The sequence below is a fragment of the Protomyctophum parallelum genome (assembly GCF_964188405.1).
Source record: "Protomyctophum parallelum genome assembly, chromosome: 19".
Taxonomy (NCBI): domain Eukaryota; kingdom Metazoa; phylum Chordata; class Actinopteri; order Myctophiformes; family Myctophidae; genus Protomyctophum; species Protomyctophum parallelum.
The window spans coordinates 9,343,592-9,362,950 of record NC_139717.1 but is presented as its reverse complement, the minus strand read 5'-3'; the positions used below and the strand labels follow the sequence as shown (position 1 = coordinate 9,362,950).

At 40.5% G+C, this 19,359-nt stretch overlaps 2 protein-coding genes across 3 annotated transcripts in view; both read right to left on the bottom strand.

Moving 5' to 3' along the window:
* znf292b (zinc finger protein 292b) overlaps positions 1-11,267 on the bottom strand; it is a 30,579-nt gene extending 19,312 nt beyond the window's left edge. For both annotated transcript variants that reach the window (XM_083790675.1, XM_083790676.1), the window contains exon 1: positions 11,050-11,267. In XM_083790675.1, the coding sequence (XP_083646801.1) occupies positions 11,050-11,229 (180 nt within the window). In that variant the 5' untranslated portion in view covers positions 11,230-11,267. The remainder of the gene's footprint in view (positions 1-11,049) is intronic.
* Positions 11,268-15,967: 4,700 nt separating this feature from the next.
* On the bottom strand, positions 15,968-17,104 carry htr1e (5-hydroxytryptamine receptor 1E; the record flags this gene model as incomplete). Its single annotated transcript, XM_083790263.1, has 1 exon — positions 15,968-17,104. The coding sequence occupies one exon, from the start codon at positions 17,102-17,104 to the stop codon at positions 15,968-15,970; it is 1,137 nt and encodes a 378-aa protein (XP_083646389.1).
* Between the last annotated feature and the right edge of the window lie 2,255 nt (positions 17,105-19,359).

Genomic DNA, 19,359 nt, shown 5'->3' with positions numbered 1-19,359 from the left:
GATACATTAATTAAGCTGGATCGGAGGCCAATTCCGATAAAATATCGGATCGGTTGCAACCCTATATGCTATACAATTACAATACTGGTGGTTCTCAAAACTTTTACATTTCATGGACCACCATAACTCAAGAGTGTACAAATTGAACCAAATGGACCATTGGAATCCCCTATAGGAATCACTAAAGGGAACCGTTAAGGAATTGGACCGTTGAGAGGGAATCGTTAGGAACCCTAATAAAAAGTACCATTCTTCGTCTCGACAATAGGCAGACATTGAGCGAAGATTGCAGATCTACAGGGCTCACAACACAAGCACGTGAGCTGTCACGTGCTTTCATCATCAGTGCATCGAGAGCACTGCTGATTTTGTTCCACCTGAAGAACATGATAGAAACATTTAAGAGTTAAATTATTATTAAAATTATTCTCCAGGACATTACGATTGCTGCTCTATGATACTTCTCACAAATTATTTTGATTTCTTCCATTGTACTCAGGAATGCTGTTCTTTTGCCATAACTGCATTTTCCTTTGACTGTGCAATCCAACGTGTCAAACCCTCAAGGTTTTAAAGTATCGTGAATGCTGGACCTAGCTTATCGCCCAAGTGAGGTCACAAGGTTTACGGGCAAAACATTATGTATCTTTATTGCCACATGTCCTTACTAGAAATTCAACAATGATAACAATGATTCAACAGTAAGAATGTACAACCAAAGATGAACTTGAAAGCATATTGGCACGGCAAAGGATAAAAATTTAAGAGTTTAAGCAAAAGTTATTTTTTCCCTTCTTTTTTGCTACAGACGGCAAAAGTGTTTCAGCATCAAGTCTTCATAAGAACATCAATAGCTCTATGCAGAAATGCATTAGCAGATTGATGTAACGTAGTACAACATTTGAACTACAGTCTTGCATTTTTATCTATTGGAATGCAGTTTTTAAAACTACATAGACTGTAGCCGAGCACCCACAGCCAAGGAGGCAATATTTACGCATTTTACGGTGTGTAAATATAGAGGCCAATTTTCATCTATGTGCAAATAAGTGGTGACTAGATGATTATCATCATCACAGGACCCGTACCTGGTTTACATTTCAAAGACGAACTTGCGTTCTGAAGATAAAGCCTAACACAAGCTACTGTTGAATGCATTAACAGATTGATGTAGTAAAATGGAACATTTGAACAACAGTCTTGCATTTTTATCTATTAGAATGCAGTTTTTTATACTACATATTGACTGTAGCTGGACAATTTTCATCTATGTGCAAATGTGCCATGTACAGCGACAGAAATAACCCAAATAAGCGGTGACTAGATAATAATCATCATAGGACCCGTACCTGGTTTACATTTCAAAGATAACTTGTATTCTGAAGATAGAAGATACAGCCCTGTCAGCCCAACACAAGCTACTGTTGAAATATAAACTGAATATGTACACTTTGATATCGATGTAATTTGCTCCTAAAAATATATCCATCATGACAGAGAGCTCAAGTCTAATGCATTGCTTGCCCTGAACATGATAGAAACAAGTTGGTGGTTATCAGACAGATTGAGCACGAGTTGCGCAGCCGTTATTCCTTGTTAACGGCCCGACAAAACTGTCTATTCACTAGATCTACATCTCTGTCCATGGTTTTGATCAGAAAGGCGATGTTCTGTCCTCATTTCTGACTTAACCAAGCATCTCGTTTGGAATATTAATGCTTCTAAAGAGATCAGATGTGACGATGAAGTAATGGAAATGATACCTCGAAATGGAATACAGGGCTTTTCAGAGTAAAATCTGCCTCATCTGCTGGGCACTCTGGGCGCCCTTTATTATGAAAACTTCCCTGGCAAAAGAAGTGTTCATTTCGATAGCCAATCTACAAGGTCGAGAGCATGTAGATTGGCTTTTCAGAGAAAAATCTGCCTCATCTGCTGGGCACTCTAGTGCTTTTATTTTGAAAAAGTCAGGCGCACTGGAAGTGTTAAAGGGATATTTCACTTTTAAAAAAACGTTATCGTCTACTCAGGCTTAAGTGAACACCCCAGACGGTTTTTAAGTTAATTGATTCAGTATTTAGGTATTTTATATTAATTTGAGCTGTCCCGCCCCCTTCATATACAAGCCCACTTTAACCATGAGATTAATCGAAAACACCTACATTTCTTCTGGTGACTTATACGTGAGGCGCCGTGTTTTTTCATTTACTGTTTTCATTCATTTTATTTCATTTTCATTTCATCTTTTGGAAAAGAACCTCCTCCAGGAGGAGGCCGGAGGAGACTAAAACATAAAAAATGACAACAGTAAATGAAAAAACTTGGCCCCCTCTGGCCCTCACGTATTACGACAATATCAGTTAACAGATAAAAGGACAGGTATTTTTGATGAATCCATCATGGTTAAAATGAAGTTTGAAGTTATAATGGGTTTGTATAGGAAGGGGACAGGGCAGCTAAAATGAATATCAAATATCTAAATACTGAATCAAGCAACTTAAGAACTGTCTGGGGTAGACGATAAAATTACCAAAAGTTTTTTTGAAAGTGAAATATCCCTTTAAGGGCCATATATAATAACCACAATAACCATAACATTGTATATCATTAGTTGGAAATTTCATTTCTGCCATCCGCTTTAGATACTAGGACTTTTCTGTTTGGATGTGTGGGCTGTCACGGTCAGAAAGTAGTTTTTTGCCACTCAGTAGACGTTCCCGCATAACTTCCGGGATATGATGACGATATCACGTGCATGCGCTCTATAGTGATTGTTGTGGATGTGGACGGCCCTTCAGCCTTGGACCTCAGATTAACAAGTAAAACCTCTTTGTTGACACTGCAATGTTTAAGGGGAATGCACTTTCACACGCAGATCCGACACACCAAAGGTCTGACATGCGAAAATCACCCGTTGCTCCCAAAAATGCGTTGGTCCGACATGCGTTGCAATGTGCTTGCGGTTAGGGTTTTGGGTAGGGTGTCGGTATAATGACAGTCGGACCAATAGTATGTCGGAACTAAAGCCTGTAAACGTTTAAGGAGCCCAAACATATGTGTTATTTGAAAATACGAATTTCAGTATTTGGGTTTAGTACTGACAAATAAACAAAGCCAAATTAAAAAGACCCCTGAAACTGATTTCCTGCAGTCTGGTCATTGATATTGGCGGCCCTTGTTAATGAGAGACTTCTCAGACAAGTTCACCTTAAGGGAAACGAGCGGCCTGCGAAGATGTGAGCCAGGCTGCCTGCGGTCAAACAGCTCCATTTACAGAACACTCTCTGTCTCTCCCTCTCAAATGACTTAAGTTCAGTCTTCACACACACCACAGATGATCCCTACCCATGCTAAATGCCTCTGGGAAGTCTGCACTGTTGCGTTTAATAGGGTAACAACTAACAAGGCTGACTTGTACAAGGTAACACAGATGCCCATAACACAACTGGGGAGGTGAGGGGGTGTTGGTTTCATGGAGATGGGATGTAAAATTTAAAAAAGGGGGAATATGTGCAATATGAAAAAAAATGAATACATGCACTCCCAATTGCTTGCAAGGGAGTTTATTAAATAGTTTGTGTATAGCGAGTATAGGAGAGGAGACAGTATACAGATCACTGGGGTTTATCTGTGTGAATATTGTGTTAACCCATTCTGACCTGAGATCAGATTAAAAAAATGTCTTCTACATCCCCTAGGGCTGGGCGATATGACAAAATCTCATATCACGATATAGAATTTATTTTATCACGATAACGATATACTCACGATATAGCATATTTTTTACGATACCTATTTTTTTATCTAAAAGAATTGATTTTTGTTCAGGTCGAGTACTTTACTGTACTTGGGCTGTACTGTACTGTACTGTACTGTACTGTACTGTACTGTACTGTACAAGCTCTCCTCCCTGGCCTCTGTCTGTGTTAGGCTGCACAACAGTGACACTTGGTGGTGACAATAGTTATGCTATTTCCGTGCTCGGATACAGGGACAGGGACACACATAGCTGTCTATAATGGTTGCACCACTCAAAAAACAATTACATTCTCATTATCCAGTCTACTTATATGAATATAATACTGATGCCCTTCCCATGCACAGACAGGCCCAAAGCAAGTACAAAAATATTACAAAATAAAATGTATATAATAATAATTAGAGGCTGAACTCAATTGTTCAGCCTCTGTAGACATTTTTAAAGCACAGCTCAAGACCCACTTCTACAACATTGCTTTTAATTGATCTTTTATTTTTTGTTATTCATGTCCTCACTGTATTGCATCACTGCTTGTTTTTTAATGTCGTTGCCTTGCTTTTCTTTTTTTCTCCATTGCTCTGTAAAGCACTTTGAGAGCTGCATTTCATGTCATGAAAGGTGCTATACAAATAAAGTTTTATTAGTATTATTAATAATTATTATTATTATGACAATTAAAAAGAAAAAAGAAAGAAATAAGACGTTGCCATTCACACACAGAAGTACAGGCCTGTGTCTGCATTAAATTGGCTTAAGGAAAAAATAAATATCTCATGTCACAGTTTGTCACTACAGTTGTTTCAGTTCATTTAAGCTCTGTATAGGGAATCAACATGTTCTGTTGTAGTTATAGTTTAGTTTGTTAAAGACGTTGGGCAGCTTAACGATGTTTAATTGACTACAGGCGATAGAGTGAGAGAGAGTGAGAGAGAACGCGATCTTGTCAACTCTCCATGCCCTCTGGGACGAGTGGGGCTTTTTCTTTCCCTTTTTTTTTGATGATCACAACAAAGTCAGCGTCTTGTGTTGTTGTTGTAAGCTGTTGCTGAATTAAGGACTTTTCAAATGGAATAATTTATTTGGAACAATAAAACAAGACAGACAAGACACGCAGCAGGAGGACTGCACAGGTAAGAGGAACGTCTTCGTATTGGAAGAAGTTTGCAGTGCACCCGACGACGGACAAGCTTATTGTTCAACTGTGTAAAACATGCGTGGCTCACGCAATTTATCAATTTGACCCAACATGAAACCTGCATTTATAACAGTGAATGACCGGTTACTTTAGGGCGCGTTCGGAAATAGCGCACTAGGCGCACTGTGCAATGCAAACTGATAGATGAGTTCGCTCCGGTGTGGTATTTCCGAACGTGCCCCTTACACCGCTCTGAATCTCGTCAGCCATCATCTCCCTTCATGTAATCAAAACCACTTCCATATCCATACAATGGAAGACGTTGCCCCTCTTTTAGGTGCAAGCACCACCTCGGCTTGTGTTGTGGTCGTGTTGGCCTTAGAGTATATAATAGAGAAGACATCCGAAAGGTGTTGGCTCACTGTTTTCAGTGCGCGCGGTGGGCTGCTGGGCATGCCGTATATAAGCGCTGTGACGTAAAATACTGCCGTAAAGCGAAACGGCGATATAAGCGATATAGCTTTTTTTTCGTGATAGACATTTTCTATCGAAAATACGATATATATCGTCATATCGCCCAGCCCTAACATCCCCACAGTTTTCTGAAAAAGCTATATTTCTACGCCACTCTGTGGCGCGCTATGAGCTTGTAGATCTGCTATTTTTCATTAGCTAAAGCATAACATAATGCTAACACCAAAAGGGGTTCCCGTTGAGTGGGGAGTTACACTGGTATGTGGCTGTGCCAAGTCAAGAAGTCTGCTGTCTGTTAGTAAGCCAATGATCCAGTAGCAGATGGGAGAGGGACCTTGAGAGTTGGGCTAGTTTTTTGTGGAGCAGTGATCAGGTATACTGTATACTGAGCTGAAATCCACAAACAGCATTTGGGCACAGGTTTTCAAGAATATATAGTCAAGTAGCGGGTCTAGGGCCCTATTTCAGTTAACAAAATTATCTTTTCAGTTTTCACTTGACATTTATATTAGGTGAACATTCAGCAAAAATATGCAGTGAAAACAGCGAAAATAAAAGATCTACAAGCATCACAGAAATGTGGTGTAGCGGGAATAAAGGGGATGGCCAACTACAGACCCCTGGGGGATGCCGTTCAAAGTAGGCAGGGTTTCTATGCTCGGCACAGTGTGCTAAAACCAACAATATCTGACACCAAGAGAGTCCGTCACTGAGAAAAACACCACCTGCCCATCATGTAGTAGATATAGATTCAACCACTTTCAACCTGGTGTCCTCATTTTGGGCCTTAATATAGTCAAATGTTTAAAAAAATATTAAATATTTAAATGAATTAAATAGCAGACCTACATCTGGTATACTGGTGGATATTTTCAAGGAGAAAAACGTGTGTGACTTTAGTTTAGATGACTGAATATATAGTAGGACCAATTGTCCATGAACACAGGAGTTAGTTACATGGCACAGTGCTTCTATGTGCCTACTATTCTGCCTCCTGAACTATATAGTGCAGGGGTTCTCAACTTGGGGTCCCGAAATTATTTTGGGGGGGGAAGGTCCCCAGATTATTAAAAAAAATAACTTGGAACAACTGGAAAATGGAAATTGATTGTCTACATAGTACACAGCACATGCATAAACTTTCCTTAATGATCATATCTGGTTTCAGTATTTATTTATGATGTATTTTCTCTATTATTAAGGTTATTCTAGTGGTCAATTTGTATTGGGGGTAGGGAGGGGGGGCAGGGGTCGCGAGACATGGCCAAAGCATTTCCGGGGGTCCCCAGCCAAAACCGTTGAGAACCCCTGCTATAGTGAACTTGTCTTTGAGGGTCAGTGGAGAGGTGGGAGAGGTGGAGCGGATTCCGTCGGCCTTCAGGTGTCAGAGTGGGGACACACTCCACAGTAACAAAGCATGTGAGTGACCAACAACGGTAGACGTCAATACCATTTAGAAATCAAAGAACAGATTTCTTGAAGTTAACATGTTCAGAGGATGATTTTGAGAACAGAGGATATTACAAGTAAGACGCGCAAACGCGGGAAGCGAACGCAGCTCTTGTGTGTGTGTGTGTGCTACAGCTGCGCCCTGTGTGTGTGTGTGTGTGTGTGTGTGTGTGTGTGCTACAGCTGCGCCCTCTGGTGGCGGGCGGGTGGTGTAACAGCGGGACAGACACACAGACACACACACAGACACACACACACACACACAGACATTCAGCCCTTGCTGTCATAGTAAGTGGCTCACTGCGTTCGCAAATATTTAATAATATGATAAATGCCTGGACAACATTTTCAACCTACATTCATTCTCCAAATGAGAAACCAATGAAATGAAAACCTTTCCTATATTTTATTTTTGTCTGCCGAGTTTTCCTGAAATGATTTTCCTCAATGTTTTTCCTCAAATGCTTGAATGCATTTTTCAAATCTAACGTCATTATTTTTTACAGTGCCTCACACCACACCATTTCGCTTTTCATTGTGTTCATACAACATATAAAACACTACATGCAGTTGTCATAGTGACAGTGTAGATTCTCACTCTTGATATTTTCTCAACTGTGCAGTAACTATGGAAGACTATTAGTATTGTGGCTGATATTGGGTTTAAAAGTGTTTCAACTGGTCAGCCAAATAAATAAGTGATATTACACTAATTGTAAATATGTTCTTGAGGTAAATGTTTATCCCCCCAAATCACAAAGGCTAATTTGACCATTGGGATACACAAATAAGTTGGTGTCCAAAATCGTAGTTACTGCAATTTGGCTTTGTATGTATGTATAGTAGACTGACAAATATGATTGATCAATGCAAAAAATCTAAACCATTTATATAATCAAATAAATTGATGAGTCTGATTAAACACATAACCACTATTTTATACTCTATACAACAGTGTCATAAAAGAATAGCAAAAAAGCCAACCTACAGCTGTCTTTTACTGGGGGCGTAGTTTCGAAATTTCACCGCAAAATGTATCATTTAATTCGTTTGATTAACTGTTGCACCCGTAATCTTGATAGACCTGTTTACAACAATGAGGTCAAGAATGCCTGGGTACAAGTGCCACAACAAATAAACAGTGACTGGTGGTCAGAGAGAGAGGCTGATATCTTTAGGTAAATTATGCCTTCTCATTGGGAATAAAAAGGTTTTTTCCCCTGAAAGATTCTATCTGTAAATTCCACATGTCATGTGTAAGCGCATACAGCCCAATAGTGATATTCAACAAGCACGGTATGACTGGTGTTAACACATTAAGAGCAGAGGGCTAGGCCAATTCTGCGAATGCCTTCTAAATCAGTACACGTTCAACATTTGTCAATTTCTTTGCAAAAATAGCAGTTGTACAAGCTTGATGCTTTCCGGTTTTAATGGGTAGTGCCTATGCCCGTTTGCACGCACTCCTCAGCAGAATATCTAAAAAAAAGTCTAACAATGGACAAATACAGCACAGTTTGACGCTTACCTAGTCCCTCCATACTCACACGCAAATAAGTTAATTTGATTATTGCCCATTGGTTTTCGGTAGAACTATTATGGCTTACTTTTTCTGAGCAACCTGCATCAAATATAAACTCAAATTAACTTTACATAGCTTCCCTGGCACAAAGAATTACATACATAACTTGTATTAACAATCAATATATCAGTAATAGCATGTTGATTATGTCTGCTGTATTTACTTTAATGAATGAATGCTTGAGTAAAAATAAATTATGTGCATTATGTGGAACATATAGATTATATACTCTGATCGATCGCTAAGCTGCTGTCCTGACTGATAAATCTAACTTTGTCAGTCATGTGGTTTCATCACACAGGTCACTGTTGTCCTAGGAAATGTTGGTTCTTCTCAAAGTGGCAGGATAACCGATTTCATATTTGGTTACTTTTCAATTTCAAGTCGTTGCCAATGAAGAAGGCATTTCAGATGTACTGGGCGATGGCAAATTTCAGTCTCAAATTTCAGACTGATACAAACTATGTGACTATGCATTTGAATTGGCCAAGAAAAAACAACATGGTCAATTTTGCCAACTGTGAACTGGCTTGAACACATCCACTAGAACAACTAAAGCTATCAGCCTTTAGTGTAATGAGTCAAAGTGAGAAACATGTTTTAGTTGGTTTCCAAGGGCACCTTATGTAGGAAAGCTGAATCTGCCCCTGTGCAATAATTCTACAGCATTGTAGTCTCCCCTTGCCGGTTTTATGTCCTGTAGTGTGTACATGCATGCTCCCTAATTTGTAAGCTAGCTCCTCTTGATCTCCCCCTTCTCATTGGAGAACCAGGGCTTGTCGTCACTGTTGAATTTAATCACCGTCTTCTCAGTAAGGCATCTCTCCACACAATTAATCTGTCTTCACTGATGCAGCCTTATTAAATCTGTTAGGCTATACACACGCGACTTGGTTTCACTTCATTTGAAATTCCAACCAAAATATGAGATTTATTTGGCAGAAACAATGTATTTTTCTAGAAATTTCAATTTCTTAAGCAATTATTTATCACTTTAACTTACAGTACCTGTAGTTCATATTGCAATGTATTTCTCTTTGTCTTTCCCAATCGCCAGCCTTAGCAGCAATGCATCAATAAATAAATGAATGTGCATATAAGATTATGCTAATAATGCCGATATATGTACACCAAAGTTCTTTATTAGTCAGGAAACTTAACAATACTATAGATCTAGACAGCAACTGCTTGGTTTCCAACTCAGTCCCACTCAAGAAAAAAAGATAACATCGCCTTTATTAATCCCGGAGAGGAAACCAACTCATCAAACTCAGTCATGCACATCATCAAACAAAATGAGTACATCTAATATACCACATACCAGTACTCATTTAAATACAATGAATGCATAGTGGAGGAAAATGTAAAACAGCCAATACTGCCAAAGGTACCTCCGTGTCTTTTCGACCTATCAGGCACAACATGTTTAGCATTAATTTACTATAGTGCTCTGATCAGGTGTCCCAGGCAGGCTGAAAAGCAGTGGTTCAATGCCTGGGCTGGGCACGATTCCAAATTCTAGGTTTTGCATTGTTTAATTTGTTATATCTTGTATTAAAGTACATAAAAGTAAAATGATGTTGTGTTGGCTCATCAATACAGTCTTGTAGCAGCAATAGTAAAACAATAATAAAGAAACAATAGATAGCAAATGCACAACAAGCATTGATGCTTTAATTGCAAGAAAAAAATAGACCTGCTTTGCCTCTTTGTTGACCAGAAGCGCTGTGACACACACACACCAAAGTGCATCGCCAGATTCGACACCCAAACAATATTGTGCAGTGTTTGTAAACACTGTGTCTACGACCCGTTTAAATATTATGTTTTGTTTATGGCTAATGACATGAGGCCATTGTGAAGATGCATCTGCACGTGCAAGGTGGCACGTAGTCAGTCGGTCAGACCCCTACACACAACACAACGTTGCACCATCCTTTCGTTTCCTTTCCCCATTATCTCAGCGATAGCTCAGTCAGTCGCCCACCGTGGATTGGTGGCATATGTTACCAATACCTACACAATACTGTAATGAAATATTAACGCACAATGACGCTTTTGCGAACATGCAAACAAAAGATAAACCACCAAACAAATTAACTGCGACAAGAACGCGTCTCTGCAGCAGACTTTAACATCTGGTGACACTGACGGAACAGGCAGAGCTAACGCCGAGCACAGCATGCTAGCAATTTGGCTAACGTGATCATTGACACATTAGGAGTGCCTGGTATACAACCAGCTAATGTGAAATAAACCGCATTGTGAACAGCCATTTGGCCAGTCTCCGTCACATTATCGGCTAGTTATCTGACAAAAAGGTTTTTTAATTGGCATTAATGATGATAAAAAACAGCTAGCCTGCGCTAAGGTTAGTAACGGGGGATCAGTAGCCATACTGCTGTCGGGAGTGTACGTTTGATTAGTATGTCACGGTCAGCCGGGTCGGTGGGCGTTGATTCGCTGCGACTCGTTGTCAAACCCAAGCCCCGTCCGCTTGGGACTGCTCTGTGCATTGAATCGCGCGCTCCCCTCCGCCACCAGCACCAATTATCCATCCCCCTGGGGAAACGGGTCGAAGCTAATGCTATGCTAGCTGCTTTAGCTGCGGGGGTCTCTCTCTCTCTCTCCCTCTCTCAAAGAACGTACCTGACAAAACTCCTGGCAGTACTGCGAGGACGTCTGCTCGGAGGACACGCTGTCGTCTGGGAGCACGAGCTCCCGCAGCTCCCGCAGACGCTGTCGCAGGGCGCCTATGGTCGCAATGGTCACGGTCCTCTCATGACTGCCACAACCGCCGCGGTCCTGCTCGGCCTCCTCGTCCGCCATCTTCACTCCCTGCCCCAGCGCGTAGCACTGCTGCCGTGTACGACGTACGTAGTCCGTGCTGTTTACCCACTGATGCAAAATAAAGAACAGAGAGAAAGAAACGGAAAGACAATCCCCCCCTGCTGGTACAACTACAATACTGCAATCAATTGTATGAAATAGGATTGTGTAGTAGTCTAAATATGGTAGTAGACTAGTAGTAGTGTAGTAGTAGTACAGCTCTAGATTTACTGTGATATATTATAATATTACATACATTTAAATGTATTTGGAATTTATTTAATATCACAGCCATTCTAGGGCTGTACTGTAGTTGTAGTAGTAGCCCTAGAATGGCTGTGATATTGCATTCAATGTGTTTGGAATGTATTTAATATCACAGCCATTCTAGGGCTAATAGTAGTAATGATAATATATGATATATAATTATAATTATCTTTCCATATTAATTTAGGTGTACGCACCCGAATAGATCCAAATGGATGGGACAAATCGAGAGGCCATTAGCTCCGGTCCGGTCCGGTTCCGGTCAGTGAAATGATGGAGAGTTGGTATTACCAACTCTCCATCATTTCACTGACCAACTTGGTAACCAAATGGGCCCTTATAGATCTTTAAAGGTATATTCAGTGATTTCACTTAATTCAAATATCACTTATTTTTTTGTTTTGTTGTGATAATCCTCCCTACTATAGAGTGTGCTCACTGCTACGCCGATGACACACAACTGTTCCTATCCTTCCCCCCCTCTACCACTCAGGTGGAAGAGCGCATCACTGCATGCCTGGCTGACATCTCACAGTGGATGTCCTCCAACCATCTCAAGCTGAACCCAGACAAGACTGAGCTTCTCTTCTTCCCAGCTAAGTCCTGCCCTATGCGGGAGCTAACTATTTCCGTAGACAACGCCCTGGTAACGTCTGTCCCAACAGCCAGGAATCTTGGTGTTGTCCTGGACAGTCAGCTCTCGTTCAAACCTCACATCACAGCTGTCACTCGATCCTGTAGGTTCACACTCTATAACATACGACGAATTAGACCGTTCCTCACCCAGGAATCAGCCCAGCTCCTAATCCAGACAACAGTCTTATCAAAACTCGACTACTGTAACTCCCTCCTTACTGGCCTACCAGCATGTGCACTTAAGCCTCTCCAGCTGATCCAAAATGCAGCAGCTCGCTTGGTCTTCAACCAGCCAAAATTCTCACATGTCTCCCCCCTGCTCCGCTCCCTCCACTGGCTCCCGGTCGCTGCCCGCACAGAATACAAAACTCTGATGCTGGCATTCAAAGCAACCAAAGGTATGGCTCCCCCATATCTTACAAGTATGATTGAACCCTACAAACCCTCCCGCGCACTCAGATCAGCCAACGCAGGGAAGCTGGAAGTACCCTCACTAAAAACGCCGGGACAACGCTCCACACGTCCCAAACTCTTCTCCCTTCTGGCTCCAAAACTGTGGAATGCACTTCCCATTGCAGTCAGAACTGCAGCATCACTCCCAATCTTCCGCCGTAGCCTGAAAACCCACCTTTTCAGACTCCATCATGGCCCTTAGCACTTACCCTAAACCCTTAGATAGCATTTCTGTTGGATTATATAGCATTTGATACAGACTTATAGCATGTTATGTAGACAGCACTGTAATTGTATTGTATGTAGTCATAGCACGCCATAGTACACATATATAGCATAGTAGTAAAGATGTATAGTTTATATGTATAGTGTATGTATAGTTTCACTATATAAATATTCCACTGTTACTTTCTTAGCTTACGCATGTTTCATGATAAATGCTTTTTATGTGATGTATTCCCATGCTTTGTTCTTGCTTAAATGTAAGTCGCTCTGGATTAAGAGCGTCTGCTAAATGCCTAAATTGTAAATTGTAAATTGTAAATTGCTGGCCATATAAGGAGTTCCTCCCTGTCCCCAGTTAACCCCTGGGGGTCAAAAAACCTTAGGTTTCGTTTTTGACTCTCTATCCTGATTGGACGAAAGGCTGGGTCCCACAGCCAAAAACGAAACCTAAGGTTTTTTGAGTGAAATCACTGAATATACCTTTAACTCTTGAGAGCGTAAAATGAAAAATGAAACTCTTGAGAGCGTAAAATAAACATCTGCATTGCTTCATAGTTCATTTACAAAAAGTCTACACAATTAGACTAGAGAATGTAGAAGAATTATTTTGATCAACGATAACAAAATATTCTTTAGTTTTGGGTCTGAGTGAGTTTAACGTTCAGAACAGAAATGTATTTTTGCCACTCTCAGTATGCGTTCCCCTATAACTTCCAGGTATGATGATGTTATCACGTGCATACATCTAATTCTATATCTGGATGGGAGGTTGAGGTTAATGTCCACTTAAGCCCTATACTCATATTATGATGAATAGTGAAATAACCGATCTACAGACTCACTGTGCATTGCATCGACACGTTGTGAGCTTTGGCTACATGCCCAAAATAGGGACACCAGGTTGAAATTAAGTGACGAAAGATTCATACAAAATGAGTGTTCATCTCAGTTCAGAAGTTATTTATATCCCTAATATATACGCTTATAATAAAATAAGGTTTTATATAGCTTTTATACACGCTTGCTGCTGCTATTAGTATTAAGTATATACTACTAGCTTACGCATGTTTCATGATAAATGCTTTTTCTATATGTGATGTATTCCCATGCTTTTTTGTTCTTGCTTAATGTAAATCTCTCTGGATTTAGAGCGTCTGCTAAATGCCTGAATTGTAAATTGTACTATAATTGTTGTTGAGTGGTGCAGCCACTCCACTACGTGTCCCCATGTGTCTGTCCGTCTGAGCATGAAAAGCTGAAACACCTCACTAATAGGCCTACCACTGGATGCCACTGTTGAGCAGCATCTCACACACACACACACACACACACATTTCGATTTCTTTATTTGAATCCACAAATTACAATTCATTTTACAAGGAAACAAATACACACACACACACACACACACACACACACACACACACACACACACACACACACACACACACACACACACACACACACGCCAGGAAGGGGAGCTTGTATTTATTTATTTTATAAGATAAGTTTGATGAAGAATGTTATAATACGTGTATGTTAGTCTACTTTGGCATTTCTCCCCAGGGTTATAATACGTAAATTATGTAATGTCTGTTTAGCATGCCATTGAGTGACTAGGCTGGGTCATTCTGAGTCGGACAGGCAGGGGTTGGAATCTAAAATCTGGACTCATCAGAGCAAAGAAAGCACCGCTTTCCACATGTCTAATGTTTTTGGCTTTTGTGCCTTTATTGAGTTACAGTGAAGACGAACAGGAAAGAGGGAGAGAGAGAAGTGGACAGACATTCAGCAAAGGTCGTCATGAACGGGACTCGAACACGCAACGCGCTGTCAGGCCAGAGCCTATATGTGGCATGCGCCTAGACCGCTAGGCCAGTGGGCACCCTAGTATTCGTGTTTCTTATCTCAACTTCAAGCAAGTATCTTTGTTATTATTATTGTTATTGGTCTCCCGTAGTGGTTTCTTTGCAGCAATTCAGCCATGAAGGTCTGGTTCACACTGTCATCTTAACAGTTCACGTTGAGATGTGTCTGTTTAGGATCAATGAGATAAAATAAACTCTACACTTAGAAAGAATTTGATTTATACTCAAAGATAAACTTGAGGATTTTCAGAAGATTTCGAAGCCTTTGCTCTCCTTTCTGAAAGGGTGAATGAAGTAAGCTAAATCCTGCCATTGATCCACATCATGCTTGATATTGGGCAGCACTCCTGCAGGTGTGGGCTTAGGGCAGGGGCTCTTTTTGTTTGGATTTGAGTGTACACATTTGAAATCTAAAGGAAGCCTTGCTTGCTTGTGAAAGTTACTGCATGTGAATTCACCCCGAAAAAAATAAAATACACTCACTTCATGAGTGTGGGTAAGTATGTTTTCTCATGTGCTCCACAATAAAGATATTTGAAACATGACGTTTTTTTCTTCTTCCAGAAATAGCAAAATCGCTGTTTTAGTTAAATATCTAAAAGCTCACAGAGCTTGTATATTAGATATTTTCACTGGGAAGATGTACACACAAAATAAAAATCACGTTAAATGAATTACTTAAGGTTGTTCAAATTTCCCAGATTGACTGAAACGTATGTCCCTAAAAGTAATGATGATGATTAGTTGAGCTGTTAAAATAATGGTCTTTCACCAAATAGGGCTATTTACTTTTTATTTTATTTATGTATCATTATCATTATGATGTATTTATTTTCTATTTACAGTACCTTATCACAACACAATTGATAGGCTCTCACAGGAACAACTGTTGAAAAATAAATTCTATGTTTAATTCAAGAACACTGTGGTGATAAACAAGCAATACATCTTTACACTTTATTTGCAAAAGCATATCACACATAGCATTACCACACATCATAAAGTAGGCTCCTGCACTATTACACATTAGTATACATTCCATTGGTGCAATAATGTTAATAGGCGGCAGTGACTCAGGGGTAGGGCTTTGCATGGCAACCAGAAGGTTCCAAGTTCGATCCCGTTCAAGACACTGAACCCCTAATTGTTCCAGATGTGCAGGTTAATTGGTGCCTTACATGGTTTCCTCTACAATCGGTGTGTGAATGTAATGCACAATCTATGTAAAGCGCCTTGGATAAAGGTGCTATATAAATGCATAATTGACTTTTAAAATAATAATCCCAGGTCTATGCATGCTCCTTTCTCTTGAGTAGTCGTTTAAAGGCAATCTTGAAATCGTCATTAAAGCTGGTATACAACAAAGGGTTTATGAGAGAATTGACATAGCCCAGCCACGTTAGAAAGTCAGAGACAAGCGGGGAAGGGTTTAAAACCTGTAACCCCATTAATAGTTCCTTCATGAAGAAAGGCAGCCAGCAGGCAATAAAAGCCCCAAGGATGAGGCCAAGGATTCGTGCTGCCTTTCTCTCACGTGAGGTACATATCTGGTTCTTTTCATCAGAATTGTCCGTCTCTGTTTCAAAGGAGGGGATGCGAATGGTAACATTTAGTTTGTCGGTACCCAGGCTGGGCTCTGAGGTGGACAAATCTGACACACAAAACGTCTGTGTCACATGGCAACGATCTGTGGAATTCTCTCTACAGATACTCCTGCTACTGAGGTGCCTGGAAGAACCACGTTTTTGGTACAGCGTTTTTGCAGCATTGTAAATCCGGTAATACAAGAGAAGGATGATTATCATTGGGATGTAAAAGGCCCCAAATGTAGAATATATAGTGTAGCCCAAGTGGTCGTGATGTATGATGCACTGATTCAATCCACTGGGCCTTGACCTCCAGAACAAAGGAGGCAGAGATATGAGAATCGAGATCAGCCAGACCATGCCGATCATGCCGGCCGCCCGTCCGGCTGACCTCTTTCGCGTGTACTCGATGGCTTTGGTAATAGCCCAGTACCGGTCCAGGGCTATCACACACAAGTGGAGGATGGAGCAGGTGCAGCAGGTCATGTCCACACTCAACCACATCTCGCACACCACTCGGCCCAGGGCCCACGACTCCATAGTGATGTAAAGGATACTGATCGGCATCACCAGGACCGCGACCAGAAAGTCGGTGACAGCCAAGGAGCAGATGAGGTAGTTTGCGGGAAGGTGGAGCTTCTTGGTGGTGCAAATGGCGGTGATGACGGCCCCGTTGATCAGCGCCGTGAAGAGGGCGAGGAGACCCAGCAGCACCACAACCACTACTGGCACTGTGTCTGTGAACTTGTCCACTCTCAGGGTGCTGTTTGGAGTTCCCGTGCAGTTTGTGATGTTGTTGGGACCTGCAGCACCGTCCCCAGGGTACCTCTCCAACTCCATACTTGGGCAGAGGCAAAACCCCTGCCTCTCAGGGAGACGGTGTTCTCTCAAGGGCCAGAGGTCATTCTGTAACAGACACAATGGAATGGGCAGATGGATATTATGGAACACAAGTATGGTCAAAATATATAGTTGTAAGTTATCTTTCTGGGGGTATTTTTTTATGTGTTTTTGTTTCATTAGACAGTATTCCATCTCCCAGGGATCTAGTTCATTGTAAAGGGGTGGACATCCAACAATAAGCCACTTCAACCCAGTAAATGAGTTACTTGGACAGTAAAATGGAGAGATAGCTATGCCCAGACTTTCCATGCAACTGTGAAACATTTCAATCTTTCAACCCGGTGTTCCAATTTTGGGCACGTAGGCCTATAATTTTAGGCAAAAATGTTCAAAAGAATTTAAAATAACTAAACAATATATGTTTTTTTCCAGAAAAGTAAAAACTATTAAAAATAGTGAAAACAGCAGATATGTAGTAAATCTGCTATTTTCACTTTGTCGTATAATAAAGTATAATATACTTTATTATACGACAAAGTGAAAATAGCAGATTATAGGATTCAATTAAGTGATTAAAACTCATTATCAAATGTTTTCAAAGAAAGTCATAAACCAAAGCAAAATAAAATAACGTTTTCAAGTGAAAAGGATAGTGATAGTTGCCACTTTACATTCAACCATTTCACAGGAATAGGCTATACACCATTGCAGACATAGAACTGTTCAATTATTCAATCCAATAGAAGCGATGGCTTGTGCCCATGTGTTCTTCTGTAGTTTAGTAAACTATTGGTAAAAAAGTAAATAAAAAATAGCCAAACAAAACAAAAAACTGATATAAACCATGTGAGGGACTTCTAACAGCATTTTTAAACCCAAAGTAAAAACTGAGAGGGAAAAAAAAGATCAAGCCATTACACTTGGTAATACATTAACTGTAGGCCTATGTGTAATTCAGCAATGGGCACATTTGCAAGGCTGGCGTGATCACCCAGTGCCAGACAGTGAAATCCACCATTGCTTTTGTATCGTATTATACTGTAGGCTGCTAATTAGAATTGTACAAGCATAGAATAAGTTGATAATTTAAATATAACAATAATTTAATATGAATAATAATAATAAGACAGCATTTGACCAGAAAAAGCAACAAAATAAAATCTTAAAAGACAGCATTTGACTATTTGGGGAGACAAGTTGTAACATCAAGTCATAATGAATAATGTTTGTCTTAGATCAACTCAACTAAACAACATGAAATAGAGGTCGTTCTCGATTGTGTAAGCCCTATGCAATTGATCCATGTCTGCCTGAAGGTTTGACAGGTACCGCTGCAAGTAAAACATTGTAATAAAATGAAGACGAAATAAAATATGACTGCTGTCAGAGAACTGATTTACAAGCTATCACGACGTGTTGTGAGCTTGTAAAATCAGTTTGACAAGTGACATCGTCGAACTACGGAGTATTAGGCTTAATGTTCTAAAGTTAATGGTGGCATGAGTGACTGCTGAAGGACACTGGTGCGTGAAGCAAAATGAGCTGGAGCCAGCCTAGCAAAAAAAGGGGAACAAGTAGTGGTTGTCAAACTTGTCACTGACAGGACATCAGTGGCAGCTGTCATCACGGCCATGGTTGACTGCTGCTACCATAGTGCCTTCTCAACAGCCATCACCTGAACCAATAATCACAGACCAAGGGGCATGAATACACCTAGTGACCGATGGGCCAAAACCTTATAGCCTAATGTCAAAACAGACACCTCATCAATGTCACAAGATAGGGTTTCACAACATAGACATAGTTAAATATTAACCACTTTTTAACCTGACATCCTTCTAAGCATGTCATTAAAGGCAACATGTTTTAACCCCAACCCAAAAGCTGAAAAATATATAATAAAAGATAATAGCTCAGTCTACTATTTCTCAATATGACAAAGTACAATAGTGCTTAACCCCTTTAGACCTGTAACCTATACCTTTCAATACGGGAGCCACCTCTGTGTCTCATTAGTTGTTGCTATACATGAAGCAACACACACACACACACACACACACACACACACACACACACACACACACACACACACACACACACACACACACACACACACACACACACACACACACACACACACACACACACACACACACACTATATATATATATATATATATATATATACACGAGGATATCTGGCCTTGAAGTACAGTACAGTATATTAAGTGCATATACAGTACATGCACTTAA